Here is a 14118-nt window from a genome sequence, read left to right as displayed (position 1 = left end):
GGCCATATTGTCCGTATCCTGGAAAGAAATCTCGCTCCCTATCTCCTTAGCCGTCTGCAATCTGATAGGCTGAGCTAGTCCCTCAATAAACCTCCTCACATTCCCTCTCTCGGTGGGAAGTATAAGAAGAGCATGATGGGCCAAGTCAGTAAATCTGGTCTCGTACTAAGTGACAGACATAGAACCTTGCTGGAGATGCTCAAACTACCTCCGATAGTCCCCCTTCTGAGTGATAGGAAGAAACTTCTCTGGAAATCGCTAAGAGAACTGATCCCAAGTCAAAGCCGGTGACCTAGATGGTCTAGCCAAACAATAATCCCTCCACCAAGTCTTGGCGGAACCTGATAGACAAAAAGAAGAAAAGTTGACCCCATTGGTCTCCACTATCCCATGTTCCGTAGAACCTTATGAAAGCTGTCCAAATAGTCTGAGGATCCTCTAAAGATTTACCGCCATATGTGGTAGTAAAAAGCTTGGTGAACCTATCTAGTTTCCACAAGGCATCAGCAGACATAATTGATCTATCACCGGTCTGTGCCATAATACCCGGCTGAACTACCCCAACTGGCTGAGCTACTGGAGTCTAAAATTAGAGAGCCATCTGCTCCGGAGTGCAAGTAGTAGGAGTCTGGGCTCCTCCACTAGCTTGAGAGACAGCAGGTGCTATAGGGAATATGCCTGCCTGAGTGACACTCTCCTTAAGGCCCACTAGACGGATCAGAGCATTCTGGAGTACTGGGGTGGCGATGAACCCCTCTATGACCTGAGCTGGGCCTGCTGGCTCTATCTGGGACGGAGCCTTGTCCTCGAACTCTACCTGAGGCTCCGCCACTAGTGTTGCTGATCGAGCTCTGGGTTGAGCCCTACCTTTGCCTCGACCTCTAGCACAACCTCTGCCCCTCGCAGGAGCTGCTACTAGGGGCTCGAGTTACTGGTCAGCTGATGAAACGGTATGTGTTCTCACCATCTGTGAAAGAACAGAGTGGAGGTTCAATTAGCATTGAGAAATCAAGTCGCACGATAGGAAAGAATAGATGTGAAGTTTTTCCTAAACTCTATAGCCTCTGGGGGATAAGCACATACATCTCCGTACCGATCCCTTAGACTATACCTAGCTTGTTCGTGAATTGTGAGATCTAGGCAACCTAGATCTCTGAAACCAACTTGTCATGATCCGGACTTTCCACCCTCGGGAGTCGTGATGACGCCTACTCGTAAAAGCTAGGCAAGCTGAAAATTACAGTTGTTACCACCATTTTTATTAATCACACAGAATCAGCTATTAGCTAAGCAAAATAATTAAGAAATGTGGAAGTAATATAACAGCGCAACAACTCAAGTTCATAACTACCCCATAGAATCTAGTGTCACAATCTCACGAACATCTAAAGATTTCTACAAACACCAATTCAGAAAGAAAAGTACAACTATTCTTGAAATGAAAAGAGACAACAAATAACTAAGTCTCCCTGGACTGAAGGCAGCTACCTCAAGCTACTCACAAGGTCCGGTACCGAGATCTACACAAAAAGTGCAGAGTGAAGTATCAGTATAACTGACCCTATGTACTGGTAAGTGTCGAGCCTAACTTCGGCGAAGTAGTGATGAGGCTAGGACATGACAACCATATAAACTTGTGCAGCTAAATTATATACAAACAGAACGATAGCAACATGAAATAATAGATAAAGATGGGAAGGGGAACATGCTGCGGGGAATATCAACTTCTAACAGTAATTTAGTAGAGAAGCATAAAGAACACTATATTTGTATCAACAGAAATAATGAAAATAGTGACACGTGCACGGCATCACCCTTCGTGATTTTACTCTTGTCCTTACCATAAGAAACAACAAAATCGGCACGGCATCAACCTTCATGCATTACCTCTCAAAATCATGCATGGCATCACCTTTCGTACGTTAACTCTCATAATATCGGCACGACATCACCCTTCGTGCATTAGCTCTCAAATCTTGGCATGACATCACCCTTCGTGCATTAACACTCACAATATCGGCAGGGCATCACCCTTCGTGCATTAACACTCACTCACAATATCATGCATGGCATCACCCTTCATCCTTTACACTCTTCCTCACTCAAACAATAGAAACAATACATCTCGGCAAGGGAATCAACAATATAAACAATAACATCCTGGCAAGGGAATCAACTATAACCAATCTCGTTTCAACAGTTATATCACAAAATAAATCTCAACTTGAGTCAATACTAAACAATGGTCAATTACCAAGAAATTATCATAAGTCTTGTTCAACATTGATAATCATCAAATTAAGCATGACAATACATAATAGAGTCACAACAATCATGGTATAAGACTCACGGGCATGCTCGACACCAACGTATAGATACTCGTCACCATAACTATACGTCATACTCAACACTAACACGTAGCAAATAAGGCCAAAATACATATTCCCTCAAGCTAAGATTAGACCAAATACTTAACTCAATTCCACGGACAAAATCAAGCCTCAATTACCGCTTTACCTCTCTATTCCACTTCCAATCCGCTTGTATCTAGTCATAATTTACTTAATAACATCAATAAATGCTTAATAAACCAATTCTAATGCATGAATATAGATTTCCCAATGTTTTCCCCAAAAAGTCAAAAATCGACCTCGGGTCCGCTTGGTCAAAACTCGAAGTTCAAACCAAAACCCGATTACCCATTCACCCACGAACCCAAATATGCAATTGGTTTTGAAATCCAACCTCAAATTGAGGTCCAAATCCCCAAAATTTGAAAATCCTAATTTCTACCCAAAAACACCCAATTTCCCATGAAAAACCCTAGATTTTTAAGTGAAATCGTGTAAAAAGATGAAATATATTGAAGAAAAAGAGTTAAGATTCATTTACCTATGATTTGGGGGAAGAACTTGCTCTAGAACAATCGCCCTTAGGAGTTTAGTTTTTGAAATTTTAAAGAATGAAGTGAAAATCCCGTCCAAGACCCCTTTTACTCAACTACAGATGTCGCATTTGCGACAGAAACTTCGCAATTGCGAAGCTCGCAATTGCAATACAGGCTTCGCAAATGCGAACCTACTGCAATATCTGCTGCTATCGCAATTGCGAACAGTTAGTCGCAATTGCGAATGTTGACTCCTGTCGACTTCGCAAATGCGAAGGAGAGGTTCGCAATTGCGAACTAGTGCTGGCTAGGATTCATCACAATTGCAATAAGGCCCCTCGCAATACCAAGCCCGACAGGCTCGCAATTGCGAAGCCTGACCTTGCAATTGCGAAATCAGTGCCTGCAACAAACACCAGATACAGATCAAAAAATTTCTAAGTCCAAACTCACTCTGTGGCCTATCCAAAACTCACCCGAGCGCTCGGGGATCCAAACCAAACATGCACGCAAGTCTAAAAACATCATACGGACTTGCTCGTGTGATTAGATCATCAAAATAATATCAACAACTACGAATTTAACCTCAAATTCATGAAATTCATAAAATTCATAAGATAGTTCAAATTTTCTATTTTCTCAACCTAGGGTCCGATTTATATCAAATCAACTCCAATTCTTACCAAATTTTATAGATTTGGCTTAAATATTATTTTAAACATGTACCAGGCTCCAGAACTAAAATACAAGCCCGATACTATTAAGAAGACACACCATTTCATTTCCAAAAGTCTTTATATTTTCCAGCAAATAATTTTCTTTAAAAATTCTTTTCTCGGGCTAGGGACCTCGAAATTCGATTTCGGGTATACTCTCAAGTCTCATATTACTACGGACCCTATGGGACTGTCAAATCATGGGTCCGAGTTCGTTTACCAAAAATGTTGACCGAAGTCAACTTTAATCAATTTTAAAGGCTAAATTTAATATTTCTCGTAAATTTCACATAAAAACCTTCTGGAAATGAGCCCGGACTACGCACGTAAATTAAGGTTGGAGAAAAGGAGGTTTTTAAGGCCTCAAAACACAGATTTGACTTCTAAAGCAAGATATGACCTTTTGGGTCATCACAACTTTTAGAGTGAGACTAGGGTGTTTAACATGATAAGGAGGTTATGTTATGAATTATGCTAGTCGTATGTTATATTTTGAAGTCAAGTGAGTTGTGGAACAAAAGTTGGCAAAGGTAATCACAAGTTACATTTATAAATATGCTGAAAATTAGGTCAAATGTAGCTGAGAATTTCTTCCAATGTACATGGATCTATGGGATGATCTACCTACCAAATTGAAGATCTATATGTCTAGTTTCCAATGGATAAAACCATTCATTGATAAGACATTAGAGTATAGAGATATGAGCATTTTTGCAAGACTGTGCAGGCTGCTAGGTGACAAGTAGGTGTGTCACCTACTTGCTTAAATGAGAGTCCAAAAATGGTCCATTTCGGGTCGTCTAAAGAGGCCTTTTAAAGTCCTATTTTCTTATATTAGACTGAAAATAGGGCATAATAACCAGATATAAGCTGTAAAAAAATCCTCCCAAAAATTTCCCTAATTGATTTTCCCTCCCGTTCAAGTTTTAATTGGAGGTAAAATATAGAGTTTGAAGAACCAAGATAGGAGTTGAGTTATCCAACAAATAAGGTGAGTTTATTGTTCTCTTTCATCCATTTTTTCCTGCTATAATTCATGGTATTTCTTTCTGTACTTGTAAGAACTCACGGGACAGTGATCAGAAGCCGTGAGTTCGAGTTATTCACTAGTAGCGGACTGTTTTGTGGACTGTTTTGTGTTGCTATTGGGCTACGTGTTTTAATAATTTTTAATGGAGTTTTGGAGGAGGAAGGGTGTGGATAAACACCATATAAATGTAGGCTGGTGGGATGGTCATTCGTCGTAACATTTTCGAGTCGTTTGACACTACTACGATGGTCATTTTGTTTATGAAGAGATTAGGGTGTGTTGGGCTGTTTTGTAGTATTGGATGGTGCATATAAGGCTAGAAAATAATGTATATATATTTTATTGTTGTTTTCTTGTGTTGTTGATGTTATCTTGAATTTGGAGGAAGTAAGGATTATCGGGGAGATGCTGCCCGTTTTAATACAAAATAAGCTTGTCGTTCGTTGTGCGATAGTTGTACCTTTCGTAACTTAATGATAGTATTATTATAATTGTTATATATTAAAGTGCGAAGAGGCTATTAGTTTGTATGAGTCCACCTAACAGTAGAGTACTTGGTTTTCTATGAGGTCAAGCTGAGAATGCTAATAAAACTGTAAGTAAAAAAGACAAGGGATGTTTACATTGAAAAATCCCACACAAGGGGATCAAAAAACCACGACCTACACTTGTAGGCTTTTAACTTCACTAACTTGCAATCTCACAATTACAAGCCACTTTGTAATAACCCTATTACAAAGACTTCAACTAACTTGTGATGCTCTCACCACAAGCCACTTTGTGACTCTTCTAGTTACAAAGACATTAAACTTATGACTAATCCTAGTCACAACATAAACTTGGAAGTTTACGGATTTTGGTTTTCCTAAGACAAAGCTTCTAAGAAAGCAAAATAGGAGATACAATGATGAACAAATAACAAGATTACAACTCAACTACGGATATACATAAACTCATTATGAAACTAATCCTTAGTGGAGTTGTCTTCTTGTTCTTGACACACCAGTGGCTTCAATGCCGGATGAATACTGTTATGCTTGAGAGAATATCACTGAATGCACAAGTGAAGTGTTGTGCCTTGCACCAGGTTGTTATATCACAAAAGACATCATAATGGATAGTGATGTCTATTATTTGGTACATGTTTCTTCCCAATGAGAAGTGACTGATGCACTGTCTGCTGCATAGTCACTTTTGTGCAGTTGCATTCCAGCCGTATAGTTGACTTGTACTTATGTCAGAGAACACTAAGGGACCAGGTCCCAGTTGTGTTCCTCTTTTGTAATAGTTGCGAGATGGTCACTTTCTTCTATTACATTCCAACTATACAGTTGACTTATACTTCTTATCAGAGAACCCTAAGGGACTAGGTCCCTGTTGTGTTCCTCTTTATAATGGTTGTGGACAGTCACTGACTTGTACTTCTGTCGAAGAACCCTAAGGGACCAGGTCGCCAGGTCCCTGTTGTGTTCCTCCCTATGGTTGTTCATTCATTTGTTGGTCTTCCTCCCTATGGTTTTTCATTCATTTGCTGGAGATCAGACTGGACATTATTCATTTGAAAGGTATACCATGTGGGTCAGGTTCTCTATCGGGTTCTTCACAACAAGTTTGTTAGATCATCAAAACATAAGAAGCATAAGGCAAAGACATTGAAAACCCATCAATTTCCCCCCTTTTGATGATGACAAACTTAGGCATTGATAGTATTTGTTTAGAGAAGAAATAACCATATAAGATACAAGAAACTACACAAGTTCCCCCTGAAACTACATAAGTTCCCCCTGACTATTTGCTTTTGATTTCCACTTATTCTCCTTTTCCTTTTGATTCCCTCTTAATCTCATATCCCTTTCCCTTATGACTTTAATCTTAGATCCCTTTCACTTATGACTTTTTCCCCCTTTTGGCATCATTAAAAAGAATACAAGCAGGTAATTACATAAAGAAGTCTAACACAGCTAATTCATGCCACATATGTGCACACAACATGACAGAAAAGAGAAGCCAGAGGAACACAACATTGTTCAAGCAAAAAGAGGAGTTGTGTCATTAATATTAACAATGGACTGAGCAAGACAGGAGCAGTAATAGTGAATTCCAGCATGTCATCACAAAAAAAAGGCAAACAAAAGGAAAACAACAACCATAAAATATTAGAGTAAAAATAGTTGGCCATTGAGAGAATCCTAGGGGACACTAGAAGAAGGAGGCTTGGAAGGAGAGGCAACAATGGTTTTGAGAACCAGGTCTAGTCGAGCATTTGTAGACAGTTGTTCTTCAAGAAATTGTGCCCAAAGTTTATTATTTTCCTTTGTCAGTCAGGCAACTTCTTCATTAACAGAATCAGGTCCTTTAACCGCTTGACTGAGCTGGGTTTTCAGTATGGCATTTTGAACCCTCAACCTTCTAATCTCTTCAGAAGCTATATTTTGAGCATTGATCAGCTGAGAAATGGTCGAGATGCTTCCACCAACTCTTTCTACACATTCACATTCTTCTAAAGTGATTTTAGAGAAGGTTTGCTTGCTTGTGCCCACTTTGGGATTCCCCAAGGGGACCCTGTAGAATCTTAACACCTAAGTGAGGAGAACCCATATGGTGGACCATAATTCCTACCTTTAAAGTTTGCCACCTTTTGCATATGATCTATCATAATTGCTGGTAGATTGATTGGGACAAACTCATTAAGCGCTTCCATTAAGACCATAACCGATTTTGTAGCAATAGACCGCCTCTTAGAACGAGGTAAGAGCACTTTATTGACCAGTTCAAAGAGAAGCTAATACTCAGGAAGTAATACCTTCGTATGCACCTGTTCCCCCTGCTGAATAGCTTGCTCTTTCATGATGGCTCTACTAAAGTTGACACCACAGACACCTTTGACTGAGGACATTCCTTCACATGAAATTCTAAGAACCTTTCCCAATGCTGAAGCGTCGAGTACAATGTCTACTCCATTTACTAGCGCATAAATGTGATCCCTCTCAACGGTGAAGAGAGATGCATAGAAAGTTTGTACCGCATCTTCGTACACCAGAGGCATACTCCCTTCAAACAAGTGCTCCCGTTTCTGAAATTCTACTATCTCCAGAATTTGTCTCATACCGGCCATCTCTGAAATTGCTAGGTCAAATATACGACCCCATAAGACTTTCTGAGTTCTTAATCTCTGCTACCAAATACCACTATCACTGGGCATGGTCCTCAGAGCACCAGGTTCTCTAACAGTTTCCCGTTTTCGTTTGCTAGATCCTTCAATAGAATTTCCTTTCCAGCTTACTAGCCCCACATCATCATATTCAGACATGGCTTGCTCAACTGGACTCTTCTTAGACTTGCTGCTGCCTTTCACGGATGCACCATTTTGTTTCTCAATAGTTTCATCGAAAGCTTTATCTACAGACTTTTGAACTTTCAAAGATTGTTGCACTACGGAACCAGGTTCCTTTGGAGCATTTTTGTCAATCCCACTTACTAGAACACTCTTGTTAGTGACAAATTCCCATTGATTTATCAACCTTTATTTCCTTGTCTTGACACTCCTCCTACTTTTCTACAATATAGACTCAAAACCCTCTTTCTGCTGTGACCTGATAGTGGGTGACTTGGAGGAGGATTCTAAGAGCTTCGGATGATTAGGAGGTGCAGAAGTGCGATTGCCTAGAAGAGGATCAGGTTCTTTAGTAGTTTTTTCTGGGAACGTCTCATGAGTCAAAGACTCGAGGAGTACTATAGTTGTTACATCGCCTAGGAATGGAGTTTCTTCCCCCTGATACTCAGACGAGAGATATACTCCTTCATTCATCAGACTCTTAGCAGCGATAGCCATGATATTATGCGCTGCTTCCTTTTTTGGTGACTCCGTGAGAGTCACTAAGTCCAAAATAGAGGAGTTCAGATACTGATCAGGATCATCCTCAGGGACCTCTAACACTTGAGAGGTGAAACCCCCTGAGTATTCTTAGATGAGATCAGAGGAGTGACGGGACATAGAGTTCTCAATATATGGGAGAAAAATAGGGTTTGTCAGAAAAGGAAAAACTATAGGAAAAAAAGAGGAACCAGATGTGGGTACAGTAGTATTGGAAGGAGTGAAATAGTGAATCTCTAGGGATAATTTCAAGGATGATAGGCAAGTGGGAGTGGTGTTAATAGTGGGAGAAGGAGGCGATTGTTCGATTGCCATTATAGGAGTATTTAGAAGATAAGTAGAGTGAGAGGGAGAGATGAAGAGAGGATCTCAGCTATACAGAAGAGACGAAGGTTCATGACTTGCTGTGAGGGAGAAAGAAAGTTTTATTGGAAGAAGGACTAATGGTGAGAAACGGGTTCTGAATAGTTCTGAAAATGGCGCTAGGTTTGTGGGAAAATGTTATCATATAGAGAGGATGAAGGGATTTGAGAGACAAGACATGACATGCAGACTTTGAAAAGTCGGATGATATGACAATTGAGTTGATTTTGTTAAACAATTTTGAGAAGGCATGTAGAATAAACACATTACTACTAACATATGGTGCAGGAACCTTATGCCCGAACATTTTTTTGAAAAGGGTTTTAGCACCTCTTCTTTCGCAGTTCATAACTGTACCTTTAGCTTCTATGATTGTCATGCGTGTTTACCTGCAACGGTATTGATGTGAGTTAGGCTTGGCCAGAAAACACTTTAGCTAATTTTACCTGAAGGTGTTTTTCATAGCCAACTGATGGGGAATCAGGTTCTCCATTAGATCTCAATACCCCATTTTCACCTTGTTTCTTCCAAAATGTTCCCTACTCAAAGCTTTGGTGAAGTTATCTGGAATTTGGTCTTCTGTGCTACAGGATTTTCCACAGATCAACCCTTTCTCCATATTGACCCTCAGAAGATAATGCTACCCCTCAATGTACTTGGTCCTCTTATTATGACTTGGATAGAGAAGATATACCATCAGAAGATACCCCAAGATCTTCTTGTTGCTTCTCAATTCATAAGGTTTGAGCACAGCAGGATGCTCCCGCTACACATTCTTCCTTAGTTGTTTACGATGCCATTGAGTTTTACTTCCTTGTACCCCAAAGAATGAGACATGAACATGGCAAGTGAACCACTCTAGAAGTGCTTTTCCTGTCCACAAGAAAATCTACACAGTTAACATATTCATCATACCCAACAGAATTAAAAATTGTCACTTGAGGGGTAATACAGGACCAGGTGCTGAGTTCTTTTAAGATATCTCAAACTTCTTTTGGCGGCCCTCAAGTAGAATTGCTAAGGACTTGACTTTGGATTCTATTCTGGAGTGGAGATACAGAAGGGACCTAAAAACATTTTTTCTTTAAATTTTTAATACTTGTCTAACTTTAGAGAAAAGGGAGTGATTAGGTTATCAGACAGATGAGAGCTTTTGTGTTTCCAGTTTGTGATTGAGTCTTGATAGGTAGGGGAACTTGGGAGGTTGATTTGTTTTCCCTACACTCTTTGTTCTGTTACTTGTGGAGCGCCATGAACTGCATCTCCACTCTTTCTTCAGCTTCAGTGGTAGTAAGTGAAGTACCAGGTTCCTTGTGAGAAGTGGAGGATGATGTTGCATTATTTTTCACCTATCTCCTTCATCTTACTCATCATATCAGCCTCCCTATTTGAAACCTCAGATATTTCCCATGGACCAGAGATGGTTCATTATATTGATCATCACTGTTTCTTCCTTGGTTAGAGGAAGGTGTCTAGTTGAATACCCCATGAGCACTTCCTTTCACTTAGTGTGCCCTTTGTTGTAGACTTTGTGGCCTTTGCTTTGTGGAGAGTATTTCAGAAGGATTCCTTCATCGCCTTTGAATTAAACTTCCCAAGCTGGTCCTTCCCATTGTCGAGAACATGGCATTTTCAGTCAAGAAGGTTCTCAGATGAGTAGTCTTTGGTTTTCTTCCATTTGGCAGCTCATAGTGGGTTTTGATTCAGGAGGAACCTGATCATACACCTATTCACCAAGTAGAAAATAGTATTTACTGATTTTGCCCAGAAACTCTTGGCGATTCCATTGTCGATGAGCATTGTCCATGCCATGTCTTCTAATTCTATTCTTTCTTTCAGCAATACCATTTTGCTGTGAAGTCCTTGGTTCTGAGAAGTTGTGTGTGATTCCATTTTTGTTACTAGCTCATCAAATTTGGTGTTGTCACATTCTGTCCCGTGGTTAGATCTAATGCATACTACCTTCAATTTTATCTTCACTTGGATCTTCTTGACAAAGGCCCTAAACATTTCAAAAGTCTCATCCTTTGTTCTAAGAACCATTGTCCAGGTGAATCTTATATTTGACAGACCACGAACTAGGTCCTTCTCAAGCATCTCATATCACTAGCTTGTAAAGATTGAAAGTCAGCAACGTAGATGTTCTTGTTTCTTTTGAACACTGAGACCACTTTGCCAGTCACCAGATTGGTAACTGTGCACTCTTTTGACAAGAACTCTACTTTGTTCCCTTTAACGTAGATTTGAGAGACACTCAAGAGATTGTACTTTAGGCCATCCACATAGTACACATTCTCAACTGAGTGATAGAGAGATTCTCCAACTTTTCCAGCACTGAGAATGTACCATTTCCTTTTTCAATGGATACATTCCTTTCCTGCAGATATTTCAGTAAGAAGAAATCTATGGTGCTTCTAGTCACGTGTTTTGAGCATACACTGTCCTTGGTTCATTGCAGTCCATTTCCTCTCACCATTTTCCTGCACATGCAGATTATGGGTTAGATTTAGTTTGGGTCCCTTGTTATTATAAAAGGGATGAATAATGGCTTTTCTAGTCCATGCAAGCAATATTCGTTTCTTGCGACCGGTTCTGGTCCCTTGTTAGTAGTCATTTCATCAGTAAACACTTTGTTTTTCTGAACATATTGAACCCTGTCCTGGCAATTTTCTTTGAAGTGCCCATTATTCCCACAGTGGGTACCAGCCAGTTATCAGGAACAGTGACGTACTTGATGTGAGGGTTGTAAGGAGTTTTCTCCATTTGGAACCCGATTACCTGCCTGTTTCCACTATTATTCAAATACATGGCAGTGACAGTATCTGAGGACTAGGTCTACTTCAGAGATTTCTCAAGATCAATTTTTACTTTCTCCAATTCAGCTGAAGTTGCCTATTTTTCTCAAATTCACCACAGACTAGTTTTCACATCACTTAATTCATGTTCGAGCTTGATGTGTGTCTCACTAGCTACTTCCTTCCCTTTCCCAAGACTCACAGTCCTATGTTCTCTATTGAGCCCCTCAATGGCTTTCACTAGGTCAGTGATTATCACTAAAAAATCATCCCTCTCTTGCTTAGTAGCTAAAAATTTTCCTTCTAGAGTGTGTTTTCATTGCTGAGACCTTCTATTATTTCCTTCAAGTCAATCACCACAACCATCAGGTCATCTCTCTCATTTTCTACACTAGTTATCTTTTCATTTAGAGCTTCTTTTTTTTTCCGAGATTAGCTATGGTCTCATTTAGGTCCACTACACAGACCACCAGATCATCTCTAGATTGCTCAGCTTCTCCTAGTTCTATGGTCAAGGTCTCCTTATCATTGTCAAGGCTATAATAAGCATCAATTAGAACATTAGCTAATGACCTTAACTTCTTAGAAGAGTAGGATTTCAGATTTCTCTGAACATCCCTGAAATTTACCTCATCGTCTTCATCTTCTTCATCATTATCAGACTAAGCCATCAACGTGAACAATAAATCATACTTCGTTGCTTCAGTTTCCACTACCATCATGGAAATGTTTTCAGCATCTGGTTCTCTTTTTGATTCACTGGAGGAGTCTCCCCAAGCAACAAGAGCCTGTTTCACAATATTGTCAGCTGCACTTTTTCGATTGAATCGTTTGTGTGGAACCGAGTTCCTTTTTGCTGCTTTTTTAGGATTTTGTTTGTATTGCTCCTGTTTCGTGAGTGGGCAGTCTTTGATGAAATGCCATGGATTTCCGCACCTGTGATAGAGATCATTGTTCGTTGCTTTACTTGAACTGCCCCTCTTTGGTATACCACCATTTCTTCGAACCATCTTTTGAAATCTTTTAGTAAGATAGGCCATGTCACTATCTTCATCACTTGAGTCTCTGCTTTCAGCTTTGAGTACCAGGTTCTTTTCCTTCTTCGGCTCTCTCCTTTCATTATCTTTCTTTCTTTTCATCTCGTATGTCTTCAGCTTACCAATCAACACATCCATGGTTAGAGTTTGTAGACCTTTAGCTTCAGTGATGGCATTTACCTTACTTTCTCAAGAACCAGGTAGAGCACTGAGGATTTTCCTTACAAGCTTGTTTCTGGGAATAACATCTCCAAGTAAATAAAGCTCATTTATGAAGGAGGTGAATCTGGTGTGCATATCTTGTATAGACTCATCATCCTTCATCCTAAAGAGCTCATACTCTGTAATGAGCATGTCAATCTTGGACTGTTTAACCTGAGTAGTTTCTTCGTATGCGGTTTGCAACGCTTCCCATATTTCTTTGCCAGTATCACAAGCTGAGACTCTGTTGTACTCATCGGGTCCTATGCCATACACCAAGATTTTCTTGGCACGATAGTTCTTTTCTATGGCTTTTCTGTCTTTTGGCACTATTGGTCCAGTTTCTTCAAACTTCTTCATAGGAACATGTGGACCATCACAGATTATGTCCCATAATTCTGAGTCTTCGTCCATTATAAAATCATGCATGCGAGTCTTCCACCAGCCGTAGTATTGACCATTGAATCTAGGAGGTCTGTAGGTTGATTGTCCTTCCTCAAAGTTGGGTGGAGCAGCCGTTGACATCCTTTCTAGGTGTTAGCCTTTTAGAAAGAACCCGCTCTAATACCAATTGTTAGTTTGTATGAGTCCACCAAACAGTAGAGTACCTGGTCCTCTATGAGGTCAAGCTGAGAATGCTAATAAAACTGTAAGTAAAGAAGACAAGGGATTTTTACGTGGAAAATCCCACACAAGGGGATCAAAAAACCACGACCTACACTTCTAGGCTTTTAACTTCACTAACTTGCAATCTCACTATTACAAGGCACTTTGTAATAACCTTATTACAAAGAATTCAACTAACTTGTGATGCTCTCACCACAAGCCACTTTATGACTCTTCTAGTTACAAAGACTTTAAACTTATGACTAATCCTAGTCACAACATAAACTCGAAAGTTTATGGATTTTGGTTTTCCTAAGACAAAGCTTCAAAGAAAGCAAAATAGGATATACAATGAAGAACAAATAACATGATTATAACTCAACTATGGATATATATAAACTCATTATGAAACTAATCCTTAGTGGAGTTGTCTTCTTGTTCTTGACACACCAGTGACTTCAATGCCGGATGAACACTGTTAAGCTTGAGAGAATATCACTGAATGCACAAGTGAAGTGTTGTTCCTTGCACCAGGTTGTTATATCACAAAAGACATCATAATGGATAGTGATGTCTATTATTTGGTACACACTTCTTCCCAATGAGAAG

At 39.8% G+C, this 14118-nt stretch overlaps 1 protein-coding gene across 1 annotated transcript; it reads right to left on the bottom strand.

Annotated features, from left to right (window-relative positions):
* Positions 1 to 12891: 12891 nt before the first annotated feature.
* On the bottom strand, positions 12892 to 13428 carry LOC138887403 (uncharacterized). The gene has a single exon (XM_070169155.1). It carries the CDS (start codon positions 13426 to 13428, stop codon positions 12892 to 12894), a length of 537 nt encoding a protein of 178 aa, XP_070025256.1.
* Positions 13429 to 14118: the final 690 nt, after the last annotated feature.

Source organism: Nicotiana sylvestris, chromosome 3 (assembly GCF_000393655.2).
Source record: "Nicotiana sylvestris chromosome 3, ASM39365v2, whole genome shotgun sequence".
NCBI classification, from domain to species: Eukaryota; Viridiplantae; Streptophyta; class Magnoliopsida; order Solanales; family Solanaceae; genus Nicotiana; species Nicotiana sylvestris.
This window is presented reverse-complemented; position numbering and strand designations above follow the sequence as displayed.

What these genes read in the sequence shown, in the direction of transcription:
- LOC138887403 (XM_070169155.1), bottom strand. Translation starts at nt 13,428, where the DNA reads ATGTCAACGGCTGCTCCACCCAACTTTGAGGAAGGACAATCAACCTAC.